This window comes from Aricia agestis, chromosome 14 (genome assembly GCF_905147365.1).
Source record: "Aricia agestis chromosome 14, ilAriAges1.1, whole genome shotgun sequence".
Taxonomy (NCBI): Eukaryota; Metazoa; Arthropoda; class Insecta; order Lepidoptera; family Lycaenidae; genus Aricia; species Aricia agestis.
This window is the reverse complement of record NC_056419.1, coordinates 8,296,622-8,318,922: the sequence shown is the minus strand read 5'-3', so window position 1 is coordinate 8,318,922 and position 22,301 is coordinate 8,296,622. Positions and strand designations below refer to the sequence as shown.

At 35.0% G+C, this 22,301-nt stretch overlaps 1 protein-coding gene across 1 annotated transcript in view; it reads left to right on the top strand.

Annotated features, from left to right (window-relative positions):
* LOC121733616 (monocarboxylate transporter 10-like) overlaps window positions 1–22,301 on the top strand; it is a 153,220-nt gene that overhangs the window by 23,703 nt on the left and 107,216 nt on the right. Inside the window, exons 2-3 of the mRNA XM_042123916.1 lie at window positions 7,776–8,425; window positions 9,631–9,863. Coding sequence (XP_041979850.1) covers window positions 7,848–8,425; window positions 9,631–9,863 — 811 coding nt within the window. The 5' untranslated portion in view covers window positions 7,776–7,847. The remainder of the gene's footprint in view (window positions 1–7,775; window positions 8,426–9,630; window positions 9,864–22,301) is intronic.

Genomic DNA, 22,301 nt, shown 5'->3' with positions numbered 1-22,301 from the left:
AAAATAATTTTCAGGCAAGTAAATATGTACAAAATGTTGTAGAGAACATAATATTGTATCAAATAATTAAGAAATAATGTTCAAAGTGAGGCTTCGTTTGATAGACGTACGTATCTAGTACCGAATCGGGAATCGGGAACAAAGAATTCACGTCGCAGTCCCCTTGACGAAGATTACAAACGATCATTAATCAATTGTCTCCCCGAATTAGATCTTTGATGTATACAATGTACACATAATGTAGCACAGAAAGTCTATGATTACAATTAATCTAATGCAAAGCTTTTATGCATCGCCAAATCGCGCCTGGCGTCGTTTTGTTACGTTAGATACGAATTGACCCTTAAACTACGAGTACCTATTTACTGTTTATTAGCTGATTAACACTTAATTATTAAGCTTCTGTCCTGTAAAGTTTTATTTAAAAAAGATTTGGCGTAAAAGAAAAAGCATTACCAATGAATCACCGTCATATTACCAATTACTTTAATACTGAAAACAAAACACGTAAAGTAGAAAACTTAGAAAAAAACAGACACAAAAACAAGGGAAGCTTTAAAATGAAATTTACCTCGTAACATGTCCTGTCGTACATTATCTGTCTCGTAATTAAACCGACATTCAGCAGTAATCCCGCCGAGTCCCTTATCTTGTTTATACCCTGTTCACCACGGTACAGCGTTTTCACACCAAATTAGGCCTTTAGAGATCACGAGCCAAAAAGCTGTAGAGTCATACTAGGCTGAACTCAGCGTAGTCTATATTTTAATGTTTTAATGTAATTTAAAGAAAATAGTGCTGTCATACATATACCGAGCAAAACTCGGTCTCGGTAGTGTTAAATAAAAGGCAAAAAAAACATCTGAAAGTTTAACAGGCTTTTGAGCAAACTTTAAATTTGGAACACGTGTAAATTTTTCAAAATTCCTAAAGAGGCGAATTTTAAGGGCGAGCTTAAATAGCTGATCAAAGTTTATATATCAGAAAAAACATTTCGCCAGGCAAAGCCAGCTAAGAAAGCTAGTCTCAGTCTTTAAAAAAATAATTATAATATTATTATGTTAAAAGGTTTGTAAATGGCTTATTCATAAATTATAAAATTCTAATAAAAAAAGCTTTTAACAAGCCTTCTATAGAGATAATAATGATGTTATTTTTAAAAATCTTTTGCGTTATACTTAGTTGTTAAATTGGGATCAAAATCACATTAGGAGCGTGTCCAAATCTTTTTCTGCCCGCAGGCTTGACATAGGTTTCGTTTTCAACATCCTATTTTTATGACATTACATTCTCGTTTCGTGATTAAAATTAAATAAGATTTAATATTTCTGCAATGTTTTTACGCTAGACGGCAGCACCACCACAGACAGTAAACAAAATATTGTATAGGTCTACCAGAATCTGATGGCAAAAAGTGAAAAATTAAATTGACTCTATATAGCAATGCCGGGGTAATTGGAATAAAACATTTTGAATTTTGATCCCTTTTTTTCCTAAGAGCGGCTTATTCTGTGTGTGAAACATGCAAATATAAAAATCTATCCAATGATCAAGGATATTTTTTGAAAATCTGCAGTCAAAATTTGCCATCAGATTCTTGTAGACCACCCTGCCTAGCATACGCCAACGAGATATTATCTCACTCTACATGTTTTCTCGATGTTTGATGGTTTGTCTCTTCATCTCTATTGACCCTAGCATGACAAACATTTTTTCTCGCGTAGATCTATCATCGAAATAACACATTTTTATAGAGTTTTGTCGAGATTTAGACATTATGAGCCGAATAGTTTTTAATTATCTCGAGAGTGAGATATCTCATGCTAGGCAGGCTATAGTTTTTTTTTCGACATATTTTGATAACGACGTTTCTGTCAATTTTCTGATATTATGGTACATGTACAACATGTCGGATTTTGGTAGCATTATTTACTGTATGTCCTAAAAACGCCCTCCGCTCCGACCTTTGCATCATGGTAACATTTACTTGTTGTTTTTTCTCTCCGTGCTTGTTTTTAACGTTTTAGCAGAAAAACAAAATATAATGACGTACAATTGAATTATAGTCGATGGCTCCCGTTTCCAATCCTCCCACAATAAAATGTCATGTTCTCGGGAAAAATTTATTGTGTGTAATTTATGAGCCTAATAGAGTCAAGAGCCGACACAAATTGGCCTGTATGTCCTTGGCTACGAATCGAGGAAGCTAGATAATGCTCACTTCAACATAATATTTATTAGCTAATGTTGTTTTTACGTCATAGCTGTGGGCTGTGGCAGAATTAATAAGGTTCAGTATTTGACTTGCTTACGGCCTTAGAGAGGAGTTTAATTTTAATGCCGACGATGGACAAGTTACCACAAACATGTTCGCCTGTGAATTGTGATTGCCAATGATTGTCGTAATTACTTCTAACTTTTCAGTACAATCATGGTAGTAAACATGGTTACCCGTCCCATTTTTATTTTTATATTGCAAAACGTGCAAAACCCATAAAAACGAATTTTTAAAGGAAAGCATAATTTTACTACTTTTTTTCTCTTCTAAAACTGCAAAGCAATGTTAAAAAGCTCTCACTTTAAACTGTTAATATTACACATAAAAAAATCCAAGCTAAAGCACAAAATATTAAAAGGAATATAAGTAAATATAATATGCAATATGAACTAAAGAGATAGCTGGAAAAGTAAACGAATGTTCTGAGGAACTTCCGGTCTTGATTATATTTATAAAGGAAACTATCTTTTAGCATAAATCCCTTACATTAAAGTATTACGAGCTGAAATGACCTTATGGTACGAGTGAATAAATTACATTTGCCAAAGTGTCGCCAGCTGTAAAGAAGTATCATTACACTTTTATGAACGAATTTCCACGTCGTATTTTATTTATGTATAAGGTTTTAAATTAAGGCTCAACTCACACTGCGCGAAGTAGCGACGCGTCATATTTTTAACCGATTTTCAAAAAACGAGGAGGTTATATATTCGGCTGTGGATATTTTTTTCGCCATAGCATCTCTATCGTTCTGTTTTTACACATTTCTGGTGACAGTATGGAATCATTGAAAGGAGCGAATACGCACGTCGACGCGCACAAGTATATTTTTATAGTAGACTCTTAAATAATAGCACAATTATAGAGGTGAATAGAGCGCTTAAACTCTGGCCCAGTGTGAGTTGAGCCTGAATGTTTGCTTTCTGAAAATACATACACGATTTAGTAGGGGAACAGTTAAAGATATAAGTCTACTAATTATTCAAGACATCTACACCAGACAAGACCAGACAAGACCAGACAAGACCAGATTTTTCTCTATTGATGAAAAAACATTAATGACTAAAATAAACCATTTTGAAAATACACTCCTCAAATATCGTTGTAACTCTTATTAACATCTAACTCAACTATCTCAGTCAATAGTTTTAAATTGTGGACCGTGCGATAAAGTGGAGAGATTTGTAAAGATTAATTTGTGTGTCGCAAAACAAAAGCACCGCTATATCGGAATAACAAATAGCCCTGGCTCTTTAGTCAAGATACATTCGATATTTTTACCGGCGAGGATGGAATAAAAATGGCAATGGGGAATATTACACAAACGTCGGAGCAGAGGGCGCGCGCGCTATACTAGCACACGGTACAGTAAATCATCCAATCAAAATCCGACAAGTTGCACACGTCATAATATCAGATTACCGACAGAAACGTTGTCAAATGTCGAACAATACTTTTCGTTTACTGACTATCCTGGTGCTGCTTCTATGGTGAAAACATTTATTTTTTTATTTAAGTACAGTTTAATTAATAAAATGGGTGACCCTAATTACATATTATTTAATGAACGTAAAACAAACACTTTATTATTATACAATTAAAATACATACCATAAAAAACGTCAAAGAAGTCTCCCGTATTTTATAGTAAGTAAAAGTTACACTAATTTACCAATGGAAATTTTCAACGTAAACTATGGTGAGTGTTAGTTGCAATGATTTTCGTTATAGATTTTCCAAAATATAATATCGCAACAACAATTTCAGCTAAACCTGCATGCATAAAATATAGCATTTTATTGCATAACGTAATACCTAACACTATTGTTGTTGCTTATGCCAAATTATATTATTACAATCGATCGGTTAAAAAATTAAGCCGTGGTTCGCAACTTCAAACGCTCCTCCTATAAAGTTGTATTTTTGATGTTACGATAGTCTACTTCACTGCTACATTTATCGAATGCAACTTGAGTAAAGGCCCTCGTCCAGACGAATTAGCACCGATTTCATTAACATTTTTGTTTTCTATTCCACTGAGGGTGTGATTGATGCTTGTTACTTATGATTGATAGTCAACGTGCTAAGAAACGTTTCCTTTTATAGCACTAGAAATGTTTTCCGTCAGTGTATACCTACCGAGAGCATGATATACAGGGTATAACAAAACAGAGTGACAACATTTTAGGGTATGTATGGAGTTGACTAGCAGTAGCAGTACTGAAAGAGTAACTTTTTATGGGCAAATTACATTTAAATACATATTGCCCAAATATTGTCCGATTTTAATCCCACCACACACTTTAATAAGCATTTTTTTTCCTTGGCTAAGGGTTTTCCGGAAGTTTTTTATAAAATATTATCTTACACGGCATAGTCCCAATATAAAATGTACGCGTAAAACAGAATAAAAAATATGCAATTTATAAAAACATTCCTTTATTTTTATACGGGTCAACCATTTCCACGCCACATATTTTTATACGGACATTCAAGAGCATAGGTGACACATTCCTTTATGTTCCGCGAAAGGATGTCTACATAAAGGTTGAAAAGTTAACAACATATTCTAGCATGTAGCAACCCATCCTACTAGAAATAGATGTTTCCCATGAAAAATTTTGTACCTTAGTTCTTCTTACGTAATTAATAATAGTAATTATTGTTATTTGCTTTGGAATCTATGTTAATAGTAATTATTATTATTATACATAAGTATCTTCGTCGGAAGAATATAATATGGGTCAAAATGAGTTACTAAAAGTTCTACGAATTACATTAACTAAAAGTTGTAAAGCTTTCTATTTACATAAAAATATTTTAAGTTTTTTTTTTTAACTGGGCCCTACTTTTCTTGGCTATAAAGTGACTTGAGTGAAGTTTATGGATGTTTATTTAGTACAAGGTTACTTTAACACTTACGCTAAGTGTACTTGAAGGGTACATTTACCTATTCACCCTTACATTACGTCAGGAATTAGGACAGGGGTTTTCACATCAGCCGCTTTTTATTTTACCTAAGGGTCAATTTACATTGTGACGTGAATACGTCTACCTTTCCTGACTGAGAACAACATTTTTACATCGCGCGAATGGAACCCAAGACCTATAAGTCGGGAGCCATCAGCGACGTTTTAAGAGGTTGGACCATGGAGGCGGTATTTGGATATTATATTATGGCAAGCTTTAAACTTATCTTTTTTTTCATAGCTTATGATACTAAAAGGCTGTCAATTCTTCGGCAACTAAACTTCTGTCCACATCGATGACAAGTGCCTAATATCGTTTTTACGACTCCCACAAAATTGTAATTTAATACTTTTGTGCCAACTAAGACAGTGACGCTGAAAATATAAAGTAGACCAAACGTTTATTGATCTTATTGTCGTATATTTGGTCTAATAAATTGCTTAAAAATACGAAATACCATTGAAACTAATTGATTTTGCATTTAATGATATATGTACTTACAATGTTATTCTACTTGTTTGAGTAACCTCAAACACTGTATTAAATGCATTATGTCAAACCCAATGCAATGTGACCACAGATTTTAGAAGTAAAATGTGACCGTTGCGAAATTATTCAAAAATAAGAAACAGAATCAAGATTAATAAGGCTGGTTAAGCGATAAAATAAAATAATGCAATAAAATAATTGTCAGCATAACGATTCTAAATGAATCCAACCAAAATTACCCCGTAAAAATAAATTGGGTGCAAAATTTTCTGCTAATTTGCGGTCGGATTATAAGGTAGTAAGCGAAGAGATTTTAATAAGAACAAGTAATAAAAGCATAAGGACTTTTTGATACCTCTTTACAATCGCGTAATCGTTTCAAGAGGATTTACTAGCGGGTTTATTTGGAACTTTCCAAATAAACCCGCTAGTAAATCCTCTTGAAACGATTACGCGATTGTAAAGAACTTGAACTTTCAAGAATATAGAACGGGTTACGGGGCTTCAATATTAATAAAGATAACATTATTATATTTTATACAAGGTGTAGAGAAAACTAAGGGCCAACCCACACGTACCACGACCACACCGTAGCAACGACAAAATGCCGTCAAGCATACGTACGAAAGGCAATGAAACGGACGGGGGGAAGTGTGCGCGCTCTGTCATTGCATCGACGCAACGTTGTGGTTGCGATGTGGTCGGCCACTAGTTCGCTTGTGGTTGCGATGTGGTCGGTATCACAAAGTGGTCGACAACGTCTGCAAAATGTGGTACGTGTGAATAGTCCAGCGGGGCTAAAATGGTCACATTTAGCAATTCCTCTCAATCAATTCAGCAAAAGAATCGTCAAAACTGTCAAACTGACAAATGTCAAATCAGTACAAAAATACAGAAATGAATGCAATTCATTTCTGTATTTTTGCAGCAGAGTTGCATTTTGCGATTTTAGAAAAATGATTCATGTCATGATTCATATCATGATTCTTCAAAGCGACCATTTTAGCCCCGCTGTTCATTTACAATACGAAATATACGCCCGACCACGTGGTGTGGTTGTGGTCGTCGTACGTGGTGTGGTGTGGGTTGGCCCTTAGTGATGATTCTTTAAGGTAGTACAGGCTGTACTGAGTTCAATGTCAAAGGAGCTGCGCTCTAAAAAAATCTTTTTACAATTGTATGGGCCAATTCGTGTAGCTGGGGCGCTTGCCCATACAAATCGCAAAGAAAATTTACTCTCACAGCGCTGCTACTATCACAGTGAACTCTATATTATGGTCGCTGTTAAAAATATTTTGTGTACTAACCCACAAAAATGTGTTGAATTTTGAATGCAGTCTTGTTTAAATGATGTAAAGCATTCAATACGTATTTTTTGTGGGTTAGTACACGAATGCTTAACAGCGTCCATATAAGGGATACGTAGAAATCCTAAAGTATTATCACTTAGTTTTGTTACACCCTGTACAGCGACGTGTGCACTCTATAAGACTATTCTAAAGCCTTTAAACCCTCGACCTATTAAATATTATTTCAGCTTACGTCTTCGCTCGTCACAAGTTCAAAACATTTCTTGTACGATTCTATTGTAACTAAATTAGCAACTTCTCAAAGTTTCTCTGGGTGTTTTCAATGTAAGCCGCGCCTTATTGTTTTGCTCACCGATCGATGTATTTAGACTTCGTTTCATTTGTAAAGACTTTAAAATTCAAGACGAATATTAGCTTATTTTTATCTATCTTTTTATTTATTAAGGGCTTTTTCGCATTGCTGGAATAGGGTGAATGTTAAACTGACCATAGACGGAAGGCCGCAAGTTGCAGTCGGGCCGCGTTGAAATTTGTACCGACCGCTCAAGAACTGCTCGAGCGGTCCGTGTATTGCGGATATGAATTTAGTATAAAAACTGCAGATCGCCGTGCGGCGACCACATTTTGCAGTCGGTTTCGACAGCTAGATACGGTCCGTCTATGGCCGGCCCTAGGCTTCTTATTACGTTGTGACAATTCGTGCATAATCAATACATGTTTTTGTTTCAGGTACCTTGAATGTGAAATGTGAGAGTTACGCTCCGATAAAAATGCTATCGACAAGACGAGTTTTCTCCAAAAATGACTCTCCGCCGCTGCGACAGTCTTCCGACTAGACTCCGGGAAACTCCCCTGCCGAGCCCCGAGGCGACGCAGCCCCTCAACAACATCCCCAATTCCATCACAGACGCCAATTCCAACGGATACGTTCGAGAAAAAGTAGTCGCCACATGGGAATCGCTCCACACCGACGTAAATAACATAAAGAACGGAATCCCGAAAAACGAAAATGAGACTGATAGAGCGGAATCTAATAACGCAACGAAAAAGAGATCGAAGAGGATCAGCTACGACAATCGTGTCGTGGTCGGCTCGGACGACGATGCCGTACCGTCGGGCAAGAATGTCAAGAAAAGTAAGAAGACAAACTCGGTCAAGCGACGGACGTTGTTGGAGAGACTGCTCTCCTGGAGGACTCCGGAGTGCGACTGTCACTTGAAGTGTCGTAGAAAAGATTGTGTGACGAAGACTAGAGCGGATGAGATATTGTGTACTTGTGGTGTAGTGGCGAGCTCGCCGACCAAACAGAAGTTCTCTGAGCGAGCGCGGTCCAAGAGTGTCGGTTACGAAGTGCCTCGTGAAGTGACACAGTTTAGACGGTTAGTTTGATCGCGGTCAATAACTGAGTATTTTCTAAGCAAGAAAGTCTTCATAATGTTTCTTTATCGCTACTTGCGAATCATTATTATTACAGTTTTTTCTCCATTGTCGTTTTCGTAACGCTGAATTTCGAGACTTTCTTGATCAGGAAATACCTTTAGTTATTCTATCACAAGCGTAATGATTTATCTAGAACACAAGCACTGAAAAAACTAATAATAACTAGCTAAATGAGCTTTGAGAGGGCTCGCGTCGTCACTTGTCACACCATTGACTGACTGATGATAGCACACATCTACATAATATAAATAAAAATTACTATGTTAAAGCACAAATCAATAGGCGTGATAGTTTTTACGTAAAGTGTACCACAAAATGTATTAAGGTGGGATGTACTAAGGCTCGCTTCGCTCGCCTTGATAAATATTGTTAATCATAGTGAACTTAGTGTCCAAACTTAGTTAAACTTTTTCAGCTTCATTAATGAAACTAAGTGTGTCAAATAATGTTATACAATAAACCTACTTTAGATAATATCCAAAGTTGCAAAAGTAATACTACATAGAAATTTCACTGTCTTTCATAATGGATAAAGTGGAAAATGGCTTTTAAATGTAAGTTGATTAAGCACTGAAACGGACGGGGTAAAAGCTAAGGAAAATACTGACAAACCATTTGTGATAGCGTCGATGTTTACTTAGCTTACATTCAATTTTCTGAAACGAAAATACTCAAGTAAAGTTTAAAACGTATTTCATTGTTTATCTATGCCAAAATTAATGAAAATCGGTCAAGTAGATACTAAGCAAATTCGATTCTACCAAACAGACATTATTCGAAAAACAAGAGATTAGAGATAACAATTAGTCAAAGTAGCCTTAAAAACTCACAGTTACATTTTTAGTTAAAAATTGTGCTACAAAACTGTTTACACGTAGACCTGGCGTAGCATGAAGTTCGCGCCACTTTATTTCGCGCGCAAGCACACATATGCATCAAACTACGCTACTAAAGTTTCAAACTAATTTGACTCACATGAATGAAATCCTTTTATTACTGGTAAATTTCCGTCTATTTTTGACCGACTTCCAAAAAGGAGGAGGTAATACGTTCGGCTGTATGTATCTTTACTTCTTTTCTTTTTTTTTATTGGTTTGAGTACCTTGTGAGTTTGTATCTAGATAAATCATTACCGCCTTGCTAGGTGTGCTAGTGCCGGTGCTACTGTTGGCGCGGAGACCGCCGCGGCCATCCGCGCTAGGGCGGCCCTGACGCTGGCCAGGCGGTACTATCCCGAAGGTGGATGGGGCTGGACTATAACGGTGGTGAGCACCATCGTCCAAGTGCTGTCGCACGGGCTGCAGCTGGGCGGAGGCACTGGAGCCATCGCCTGCACCGCCGCGGTCAAATACCACGTGCCTCCACTTTATACTTATGGTGAGTGATATGTAAGGCTTTTATTAGATCCACATTATTTATTATAGAATTAAACTTGTGGACAGTTTTTTGTAAGGCATTATTTCGTTACATACTAAATATTGAATTTTTGTTTAATTTTGAACATTACGTTCTATGGAAAAAACTTTATCCTATGGGGTAGTCTACGGTCATATTTACCCTATGACGTTGTCTTCGACTGAAAATATCTAACAGGTTGATGATATAGTACCTTTGTTTTATCTCTACAATCAATTTAAACTATGTAAATTGCTTTAAAACAAACCAATTAACGCCGAATAAACTTGAATATCCCAAAACGAACTAAATGCACCAGCTGCCTTTAAAACTGGACTTTTGCGGTTGAAGTTTTGTTTTCGCGTGGAACAAACAGGAACAATTCACTGGTTAATCTTAGAGAGATCGCAGACGACAGACTTTTTGTGCGATCAAGTCTGCGGCGCCCATACAGTCGGCATGGCGCGCCTGTCGTCTGCGATCTCCCGTAATGTTATCAAAACAGATAACGTATGAAAATTATAGCAGTGTCCTATGGCACGTTTGATATTCTTTTAACCTACTTCAAAAAAGAAGGTTAACATTGTTATAGCAAAAAAGATGGTTAGCTAACCTAACTTAATCTAATCTACTTCAAAATAGAAGATTAACATTGTCTACTAGTCTTATCTATTTATGAAGAGAAACATAGTTGTGCGTAGTTCTGTATTGATTCCTAATCTAAAACTTCCATGCAAAACTTGGCTGTTTATTATTTAATTTAAGCACAAACTCTCGGCAACTTTTGCGATACCTTTTATTATATTGTAAGTATCGAAGATTGAAACATTGAGTAAAATACTTTCTCTTATATGAAAACAGTAACATAGGAAACTTTCAAATCGTTTTCACCACTACAAGCTTATATAGGTGAGTATGTAATTTCCTAATACGTACACGGAATTATATACTGCCTACAACAAAAAAAAATTGCAAAAGTATGCTTGTAAAACTGTGATCGGTTCAACAGCTTGCTTAGGACTTAGGAGCATAAGAACTATGCTCCATTTTAGTACAAAAGCACAATTTTTTTACTATGTGGTTAAACCATGCTATGCATGAAAGTTGCTATGTTTTTCTCAATCCACGCGAGCAGCCATCAGCTTGTGGTAATATATTGACTACGTGACATGAGTACCGATATTATATTTTAAAATAACTTCTGTTCTAGACAGAATTATTGAATATTGTGTTCTGCATTTATTATGTACCGAATAGTTAAATGTTTAGGTACTTACGTATAATGTTTCCTGATGGAGTTATGAATATTGATTCACAACAGAACAATTGCCCAAATATTATAATACATCTACTTACCTCACCACCTCTGCAACACCCTAAGGTTTGGCTAGTAGAAAATGCCACGAGGCATTAAACCCGCCTTTGTACAAAACGTGCAAAAGTTTTAAATAAATAAAATAAATAAATATAATGAGAAAATAAATATAAAGAGAGAGGTAAAATTAATTAATATTATCATGAACAAAAATTCAAACATTATTTTCCATATGTAAACCGTATGACGGACATAATATCTGCTGGCACAGGTAATAGGCCACTTTGAGCAAATATATATCTTTAAACGAGCAATTCTTGTATATATATATATATATATATATATATATATATATATATATATATATATATATATATATATATATATATATATATATATATATATATATATATATATATATATATATATATATATATATATATATATATATATATCGTCGAATCGGCCCCAACGATTTTCATGAAATTTAGTATATAGGGGGTTTCGGAGGCGATAAATCGATCTAGCTAGGAATCATTTTTAGAAAATGTCATTTTATTCGTGTTTCATCCAATACTAGCTGTTGTGCTGATGTTTTATATTAATACTAGCTGTTTGACCGAGCAAAGCTTGGTCAAACAGCTAGTATTAATATAAAACAAAGTGGCAATTTTCGGCCAGCAGATGGTATGAAAAGATTTTATTGGTTCACGTTACTGTGCCATCACGAAATTGACAATTTGTAAATGAATTCATTCCTTTGTCATATTTTTCCTCTTACTGCGAAGTGCGAGGGTCACGGGAGTACTCTACGCGTAAAAGGAAAATTGAATGCAAATATTTACCTAAGGATCCCTTACAATGAAGTTATATTCATAACAGCGTTTCGATACCGTAAAACCACGTTATTCAATAATAATTAATAATTACGACGGTGGTCGGTGAAGTACGAAAACATGGCGTAGCTCGATGCTTACGTCATGACGTCACTTACGAGTATAATAATAATAATATTATCTGTCGTAATTAGCGATGCCAGCTTGGCTATGGACCAATTTCCTCTTTGAGTTTCTGGATCATACACATCATATTATACTAAATAGCAAATTAATATCTTAGTTTAAGTCACTTACAATTTACGTCTTCCTTAATGAAAAATATGATGCCAAAGTGTTTTTGACTGTCTTACAAGAGTTTAGTTTTAAATAACGTGTTAGGGCGGTAGTCTTTGAAACTGATGTTTTAGAAACTTGAGGCAGGAAATGTAATGACATTTCCTACAAGCGCGACGAGCTTTTTAACAAAAAAAGTCTTTCAAGGTGTTGAAACATAATATTAAGTATTTTAAGTTGTTCTCAATAATTAGAATAAGAAAAAACTCAAAAATCTATGGCATTACATATCAATATAAAATAAAAAAAATGACCACTGCATTTCTTTTCTCCAAAAACGTTACAAGAATTTGAAAATAGAATAAATTCAAATATAGAATGTTAGAGTACAAAAATTTAAAGTCGACCAAATACCGTTCGGAAAACATGGTTATTGGACTCATATGCAATTCCAATCGCCTCTAACAACTACTATTCACTCTTCCTTTCGCGTGAAATCAATAAATATGTAGAGTCGTTCCAGTCGATTTGTTTTTACGTGAGGCTGTTAGTTTAAAAATGTGGTATTGGATATAGAAATTACTAGTAGAGGTATAGCTCTTATGATAATAAGTAGAAACTCTGCCAACGAAATCAAAGCAAAAGATTTAAAAACATAATACATTGTATAAAGTAATTACGACATCGCTTGCCATCAACGCGAACGTTAAATCATACCTGAAATGTCAAAACTGTCCTGGACAACCCCAAAAGAGGGGCTATTATTTTAACCACGCTTTTTTCCTCTACAAGCCACGTCTTTTTATTCCTGTATTATAAAAATCAGCCAAGTGCGAGTTGGACTCGCGCACGAAGGGTTCCGTACCACAATAGAGCAAAAATAGGCTGAAATTGAGTTTTGTGTATGGGAGCCCCCTCAATTGTTTACTACAACTGAGTATTTCGTGAATATTTCAAGTGCCTATGTGTTGCTGTTATTGATATCGAGCAAAAAAATAGCAAAAAATCACGTTTGTTTTATGGGAGCCCCTCTTAAATATTTTATTTATTTTGTTTTCAGTATTTGTTGCTATACGGCAATAGATATACACAATCTGTGAAAATTTCAGACGTCTAGCTGTAGCAGTTCTTGAGTTACAGCCTGGACACACACACAGACAGACAGACAGACGGACAAACGGACAGACATCGAAGTCTTAGTAATAGGAACCCGTTTTTACCATTTGGGTACGAAACCCTAAAAAGTCTACGTCATTATAGCAAAGAGCTATAAGGTAGAACCACCGCGTAAACATAAATGTTTTCTTCCATGATGAATGTTCTAAATTGTGTGATTTCGTATACAATAAGGACAGAGGAGGCTTAATACAATTAAGGAAATCCTGTAGTGTCTCCTTTAACGACATTTATTTGTCATGTCTTGTTTTTTCGTTGCTACCTAGACAAAATATGGACTGTTTTTCTACGTCACATGTGGAATTAATACTGGGCCGGCACATGAAAAAACATCCCAGCAATATTATTTATTATAATATGCTCAAACCAAAAAAGTTAAAGCAGAGTCTTGTCAAAAAAAATTAGGCTGGATTTTTGCATGAAGAGCTTGTGCGTAATGACTCTACTCACCACGATATATAGTTTTCGGCATCTGAACTGCCCCGGGGCAGGGTGGGCCGACAGGATACGGAAACATCCGAAGTTTAAATTAAGAACATAAACTACGTATTGCATAGTACTAGTGCAATACGTAGTTTATGTTCTTAATGCCCCGGGGCAGTTCAGATGCCGAAAACATGCCGAGAACGCTAATAGTTTGCTGTCCGGCTTCAGTTTGAATTTCGAACTGTCTTTAACTTTTTTTTATTTAGGATGATTGATCATGACTCATGACTCATGACATTTTGGCCATACAGCTAGGCGTTTGGTACGGGGCCCTTTATTGGAAAGGCAGCCATTTTGTTTGCGAGCACTCGGAGCGATGGCTGCGAATCTTCACGGAGTCATCAGGTTGAGTGCTATCCCCCGATTGAGTTAGGATTCCCACCTGATCTAAACGCTTCGTTCATTAACCTAATTGCAATACCTGGGCTTGCTAGTGTCAGATATAAACTTCCTGGAAATATTTACAATCATAATCATTTTTAACCGACTTCCAAAAAGGAGGAGGTTATATGTTCGGCTGTGGGGATTTTTGTTTCGAATAGAATTTATTCTATGTCTCATGGGAAGTTACGGTTATTGGGAAGCGAATACGCTTCGGAATTGAAAGAAACTGACTAACCGATTTACGAAAATTATGTTATTTTAATTATGTTATGTATCAGGGGAATATGAAATTCAGCTTATATAGTACTCTATCTATCATTCATCCATTCTAATATTAGAAAGAATATTTGTGTGTACATTATACTATCGAGGAAGTTGATTCCTGGGCAGATGGGGACCTACGCAGTTTGGTCGTGTTACGTCAAACCCAGCCATAATTAACATTGAGTTGACACGATCCGACCAAATGACGTTAGTCTGTCAACTGCCTAGGAATCAATTTCCTCGATGGTATATTTAAACCACTGGGCCGATGTTGATAAAATTTGGTATGGAGATATCTTGAGCCCCGGAAAAGGACATTACACCAAAAAATGTACGGTACTACTGCGCGATAAACGAATTCTGACGCAACAGAGTTGCGCGCAACGTCTAGTTTTGTAAACATTTTTGCACAAGTAGCCTTTAAAACGGGACTTTTAATTTTATTAATTTAACTAATCTATATCACTCACTGAAAAAAATATTAAAATCGATTCAGTAGTTTTGATAATTCATTGGTAGCCCGTGGCCCGCGTTGGGCATTGGCCGATACCGCCGCAAATGTTTAAATCTGTAATATTATCTTCGAAAATATTCATATAAATCATATTATGCTGTAAAAGGCAATATTATAGATCTATATTATATCAACAATGTATTATAAAGTATTTAATTTAATAAGGATTAATGATGTGTTGCTTAAAATCGCTCCGAAAATTAGCCATTAATTGTCGTAAAAAGTAGGTAAATGACAAAAAACTGTTATTGTGGGAATTCCATGGTGAGGACTAAAAAAGCGACTTTGTTTTATACTATGTAGTAATAATTATAATATTATTACCCACCCTTAATATAGTATAGAAGAAACTAATATAAAACATATTTTCGTTGTAACAGATTAAACGGAAAAGACAAGAATGTTAAGTGCTAACTGTCCGAAGTTTCCCTTTAGGTCAAGGCCACGAAAATCATTATGATAAGGACTATGTGAAAAGAATTAAGGATTATGTATTTTAATAGCCTCAGGGGCTAAGGAAATTAGAGCAATTTCCGCTTTTATTTATTAGGAAGATGGCTACAATTTGGATAAATACAAAAAAGGAAAATAATACCTTACCTACTTAATGATTATTAAAAAAAATAGGAATAGACGATTAATCACAGTTAATTATTATTGACAATTGACGAATGTGACTATGTGACTTGGTGGATGAGCACGTTGGTAACTGAAGCAGGGGTCGCGGTTTCGAATCCCGCTAACGGAACAAAAAGTTATCAAAGTTGTATGGCATGGATGATAAGAATCTCAATCTAATCTTATAATATAACGTATAGTCTAAAAGTGTCAAATATATTTCCGTTGTCTGGTACCCATAACACAAGTCCATCATCCCGTACTTAATAGCACGGGGTCAGATCGACGTGATGTGATCATGTGAAGCGTCCATAGATATTATATTACTAGCTGTTGCCCGCAACTTCGTCCGCGTGAATTTATGTTATTAAAACCGAGATTAAGAAAATTGAACACCCATCTACGACATTTTATTTGGATCTATATTACACACGAAATTTTTAATTTCCATCAAAGACCCAGGAAACTTGAACCTCAGATACTTATCGTTTTGAAAACCTCCTTTCTTGCAATTAAACCGCAATTTCGAGGAGTTTCTTCAATTCCATTACTTATCAAGTCACCGTTTTTAGGGTTCCGTACCCAAAGGGCAAAAACGGGACCCTATTACTAAGACTTCGTCGTCTGTCTGTCTCCAGGCTGTATCTTAAGAACCATTATAGCTAGAGTTCTGAAATTTTTACAGATTGTGTATATCTGTGGCCACTATAACAACAAATACTGAAAACAAAATAAAATCAAGATTTAAGGGGGGCTCCCATACAACAAACTTAATTTTTTTGCTCGATATCAATAATGACAACAGGCAGGCAGTTAAAATTTTTACAAAATCCTTATATATGTGTGTACTTTAATAATTAATAATAAAATTAGGATATAATTAAAATTTAATTTTATTAGGATTTAAATTAGGATATAAATTAAGGCTCCCATACAAAAACACAACTTTTGGCCTATTTTTTCTTTAAAACGGTACGGAACCCATCGTGCGCGAGTCCGATTCGCACTTGGCCGATTTTATTGTAAATATGTTATCAAATTCGGGCAATCTATACAACAAAAAAATAATTTTGAAAATCTGACCACAAACAGCAAAGTAAACAAAACAAAAACAACAACAAAGTAAACAAAAAAGTAATTTATATAATATAATGTTGTATTTTTAGTAAGTTAGTTCTTTTTTCTTATTTTTGTAACTTGACTAGCACCTATACAATTTTGTTTCTGTATTTTTTATGTATGTATTATTTCAAACCAATTTACTATTAAATGATGAGAAAATGAATTTGGTGGACTCCACTATATTCTTAGGCATTACATTAGATAGTAAATTACAGTGGGGTCCTCATATTGCTAATCTTGCAGGTAAGCTCAGTTCTGCAGCATATGCAGTCAGAAAAATTAGGGAAATTTCTGATGAAGACACGGCAAGACTAGTTTATTTTAGTTATTTTCACAGCAGAATGTCTTATGGTATCCTTTTATGGGGAAACGCTGCCGACATCAATACAATTTTTGTGCTGCAGAAGCGAGCTATACGCTCAATTTATAAAATGTCAGCTTTTGAATCTCTGAGAGAAAAGTTTAAAGAAATTGGTATTCTAACTGTTGCTTCTCAATACATTTTGGATAATGTATTGTATGTTAGAAAGAATTTAACTAAATTTAAAACTAAAAGTGATAGTCACGGTAGAAACACTAGAAATAGGCACAAGCTGGAAATACCAGTGATCAGACTTAGCAAAATAAGTAAATCTTTTAAAGGTCAATGTATACGCCTTTACAATAAAATCCCGGAAAACGTTCAAAATCTATCAATTAATAAATTTAAAAAAGTAATTAAAGAACGTTTGTGTGCCAAAGCCTACTATACGGTCAAAGATTTCCTAAACGATAGCACATCTTGGGAGTAGGATGGCTGCTTGCAAGGCTGCTTCTACATTTATTATATGTGACTTACAATTGTGTATTCATATTGTATAGATTAAGTTATTTACATTGTAAATTTTATTTTTTTAAAAGACAAATTTTCCACTTTTTTACTAAAAAGTGGCCCCGTGCGAGTTTCTTACGCCGGTTCTTCTCGCCGGGTTAGTTCCCGAACCGGTGGTAGGCAACATGTAGTTCAACATTCTGAAAATATTTGATTCAAATTTATTCAGAAATAAAACAATTTTTATTTTATTGTATCGCCCAAAGGTTGACTGGCAGATAATGCCTTAAGGCATTAAGTCCACCTTTGTACGTCTTGTATGTGCATAAAGTGTTTAATAAATAAAATAAATAAAATAATAAACATTAACTCCTTCTTTTTTTAAAGTCGGTTAAAAAAAAGTATCTAAGATGTTGACCAGGGATGTTAGGTATCATCATGCCAAATTTCATTGAAATCGGTCCAGCGGATTCAGAGATTAGCCTGTACAAACAGACAAACAGACAGAGAAACAAAAATTTCAAAAACAGTTAAAATGTGTTCTATTACTCTTATAACATGTCCCTGAGTCGTTTTTTCAAGTTTATTTTCAATGTACAAAAATTTTACCTCTACGATTTTATTATAAGTATAGATAGATTAAAAATAAGGCTTTGAATAATATGTGGTTCCAAAAGTTTTTTGACACCTGTTTGAAGAGTCCGTGGCCTAAATATGGTTCGCACTCGTAGAAGGTGCAGGTTCGATTCCAGGTGGAGGCGGTGTACAGATGAGACATTTTCTGATCTCAAGTACTCTATAATACGGACGCTCGTACAGTAAAGGAAAACATCGCGAGGAAATCCGCACATAGTTAGTCCCAGACGTATTGACTAGTTCTTTCCTCTGGACTAGGCCGAATATTTTGCGAGAATGCCGTATGTGCTTGGGTAACCATACAGACATTTAAATCGTGTCCCAGGCACTACAGTATTTAAGTACTTCGCTCTGAAAATATTGAATAAATCATCCATAACGGATGCCTAATTTTGACACCTGTGCTAATCTTTCAACGGCATTGTTGATTGATTAGTATTTATACCTTAAACAATCAAAAGCGCTATTAACGCCTCTAGTACACCGACGACGCTGCGAACTGCGAAACAGCGTCGAACCGATTCACTGTCTCATCCGCCACACGACAATGCGTTATATTGCATCTCGCTCTATTCCTGTTTTGCATTGGTTTCGCAGATATAGACTAGAGGTGTAAATAGAAAAAACTCCTGTCAAAAACCTCGGAAACCGGGTAACAGTCGATAAAATTATCAAAGATCGTGACACTGCCGTCACGCCCGCGCCACTGTGATACGCAAAGTGACACCGTCACGGTGTTGGCGTGACGTAAACACGTCAATAACGCTGTCACGTCACGTTACATGTGTAAAAATAAGTGATAATACTTTAGGGTATATAGGTGTTCCTTGTAGATAGTTCACTGTGAAAGTAGCAGCGCTGAAAGACCAAATTTTTTTTTCACTTTTGTATGGGGAAACTCGTGACGCTCGGGCCCTTGCCCAAACAAAAGGGAAATTTTTTTTTTGTCTTAGAGCTGCTACTTTTACAGTGAACTATCTACAAGGAACACGTACACACCCTAAAGTATTATCACTAATTTTTGTTATACACTGTATAATTGGAATCTCGGAATCGGCTCCAAGGATTTTCATAAAATTTAGTATATAGGGGGTTTCGGGGGCGATAAATCGATCTAGCTAGGAATCATTTTTAGAAAATGTCATTTTATATGTGTTTTGATCGAGCAACGCTCCGTCAAATAGCTAGTTATATTAGTATGAATAAAGTCACTTGTATCTACGTATAAACAAAATCAATCCCTTAATAACTAATTACACATATCACTTCATACATAAAACATCAATACGCAACATTGCAATCAGAAACGTAACTTTTGCAAATAAAATCACTCACCGATCGAATATCAATTCATTACATGGCGCCTCAAAAAACTAAACTTGGCCACCTCAAATTGACATGGCCGCTATAAAAAGGCATCGACGTTTATTTTTAGTAAAAGCATGTTCATGTTATATCAATCTTAATCAACCGAAGTTGTTTGATAAGATAACAGATACGAAAACTGTCACAGTAGAGGTTAATTTTAATAAGCTTTTAGTTAAGTAAATGCTATGAACTATATATTTACGTCTGAGAAATTGAAAACCAATGTTAATATGTATATATGAATTAATAATCGTATACACTACAGATTGAACATAGCTAAATGTGGAAGACAATATCTTTCAACGTCATACTGGCGAATGTAAGGCCGAATGTACTATTAGAGAAGTTGATTCCTAGGCAGACGGTGGACCTAATTAATTTGGTCGCGTTGTGTCAAGACCGATCACAATTCACAGCTAACATGGAATTGACATAAGCCGACGACCAAATGACAAAGGTCCGTCAACTGTCTAGGAATCAATTTCCTCGATGGTACAATTAGAGTAAACTTTTTAGTTACAAAAAAACACAGCACGTTATAGATATTATTCGTAACTTTTAATAAATACAGGTAGTATAATTAACTTGTAAAACAAACACTTAAACGATAATAATTAAATTGAATAGTTTTAAATAGAGGATCATAATATAAAGCTGCAATCTGCATACAGCTTACTAGGATTGTCCACCGTAAATACTTCGATAGAAAGGTTCTACAGGAAGAATAGATAAATGGACAGTTTAATATAAAATAAGTAATTTAGTATCTAAATAATCTGTTAGTAAAAAATAATAGAAATTATTATTTTCAAATCTACTGTGATGTTGTTTTAACCCTGCTCTTCTAGTTGTTATACAATTTATATTAAAAATAGGCATATTTTTGCGTAAAGTTAGGACTTAGGCTCCATTATCTTTAGTACAAATTGATGAGGTTTATATTTTATTATATCCTTCACATATAATGGGTAATTTAAGTCGCATTTACATGCCATTAAGTTGTAAAGGCCAACACTCGGAGCGGCCGCCCACTTCGCTCCTGACGGTATAAATTATGAATAATATCTCTCTATGGTATAAATTATGTATTACTAATTATTTCATTTTAACCTTAACTTCAACCGGAGAAATTCACAGATGTCTGTTGCGTTTATTTTTTTTATTGAAGCTACAGGTACCGGGATTGAGGTTATAAAAAATTGAATTATCTGTAAAAATCGACAGGAAAAATAGAACACTGTAAAACATAGTAAATCAGATATACCTATGAGCGGAGGTTAAATATGGTGTCCTAACCAAAGATTTGACATTTTGCACTGTAGTTAAAGTTACAGTTATAGTTAAAGTTAGTTGGTGCAACCCAACCTAATAGCTATATCTTGTATCGTCTTTAAAATATTATGATAAGTTAAATAATTTACATTCCTAGCTGCAAGCTTTAATGTTAATCGTCACTTTGAAACCATTAAATGAATGATGCATATTTTAATAAGCAATAATATTATGTTAAAGTAGTGAGATTTATGAAGAAAAACTTAAATCAAATAGCTCTTTTTGTAGGTTGATCGACATATTTAGTATGTTTTATAGTTTTATAAATCAATCTACTTCTGTTTAAGGCAATAATATGGAAGACGCGTTAAACGATCTCATTGCTAAGCTTTTATGGTATTATGCAATTTTGTTTTATTGATTCAGTAAATCTGTGATGATAAATTATAATGAAAAATCATATAACAATTAATAGTTATATCCTTTCTCGGGACTCACATTTCTGTATCCATTTGAATAAGTTCATCGGTTTATGAACGTATCGAGTGACAGACAGAAACAATATTGTATTTATCGTATTATATTGAGGTATGGCATCCATTACACGCTCATGCATTCCGTCAATCATGAATTATGTTTGACTGATGGTGATTGATGGACTGACGAATGCTCGAATGGTATTAGACGGTCACTCAATTCTCTTCAGTTTTATGTCAGTATACGTTTTTAATTTTTTCCTATTTTGTGAGATGTGACAACACTCACTCAAAATTCGTGACTGAATGATGGTTGCATGAAGCAAAAATCAAGATATCCAGATTTTCGTCAATCTACTTCATGCAACCATCTGTCACGCTCTTACACGGTAGGTTATCCATCAGTTACAGCTAGGGAATGCAATCCCGCAAGATAATTTCAATCCCGGTATTTGCGGGATTGAACCATCACAATCCCGCTGGATCCCGGTATTTGCGGGATCCCGCAGGTTGATTTTAAACTTTTAAAATAAATCGTCATAATGATACTTGATATACCCGTTTTGTGCTGAGAAAGTCAAAGAAAACAAACTTTGTGGAAAACTTTTTTACAGGGGTTTATTAAAAAAAATAAAAGAAAACTATTTTTTATATGTCTAGTGTCTACGTAATAATAATAGTATAAAATTGAACTCAAAGAGTCCGCTACAGCCCAAACTTATAAAAGTATGTTAAAAAACTTAAGGTATTAATTTTGTGTCGTCTGCCAAACGGCTCCTGATATTCCACACTAGGTAGCCAGCAGCTGAAAAAGTTAGCTCAGCTTCCACGCTAGTTGGTACAATTATCATTAAAAGTGAATTGAA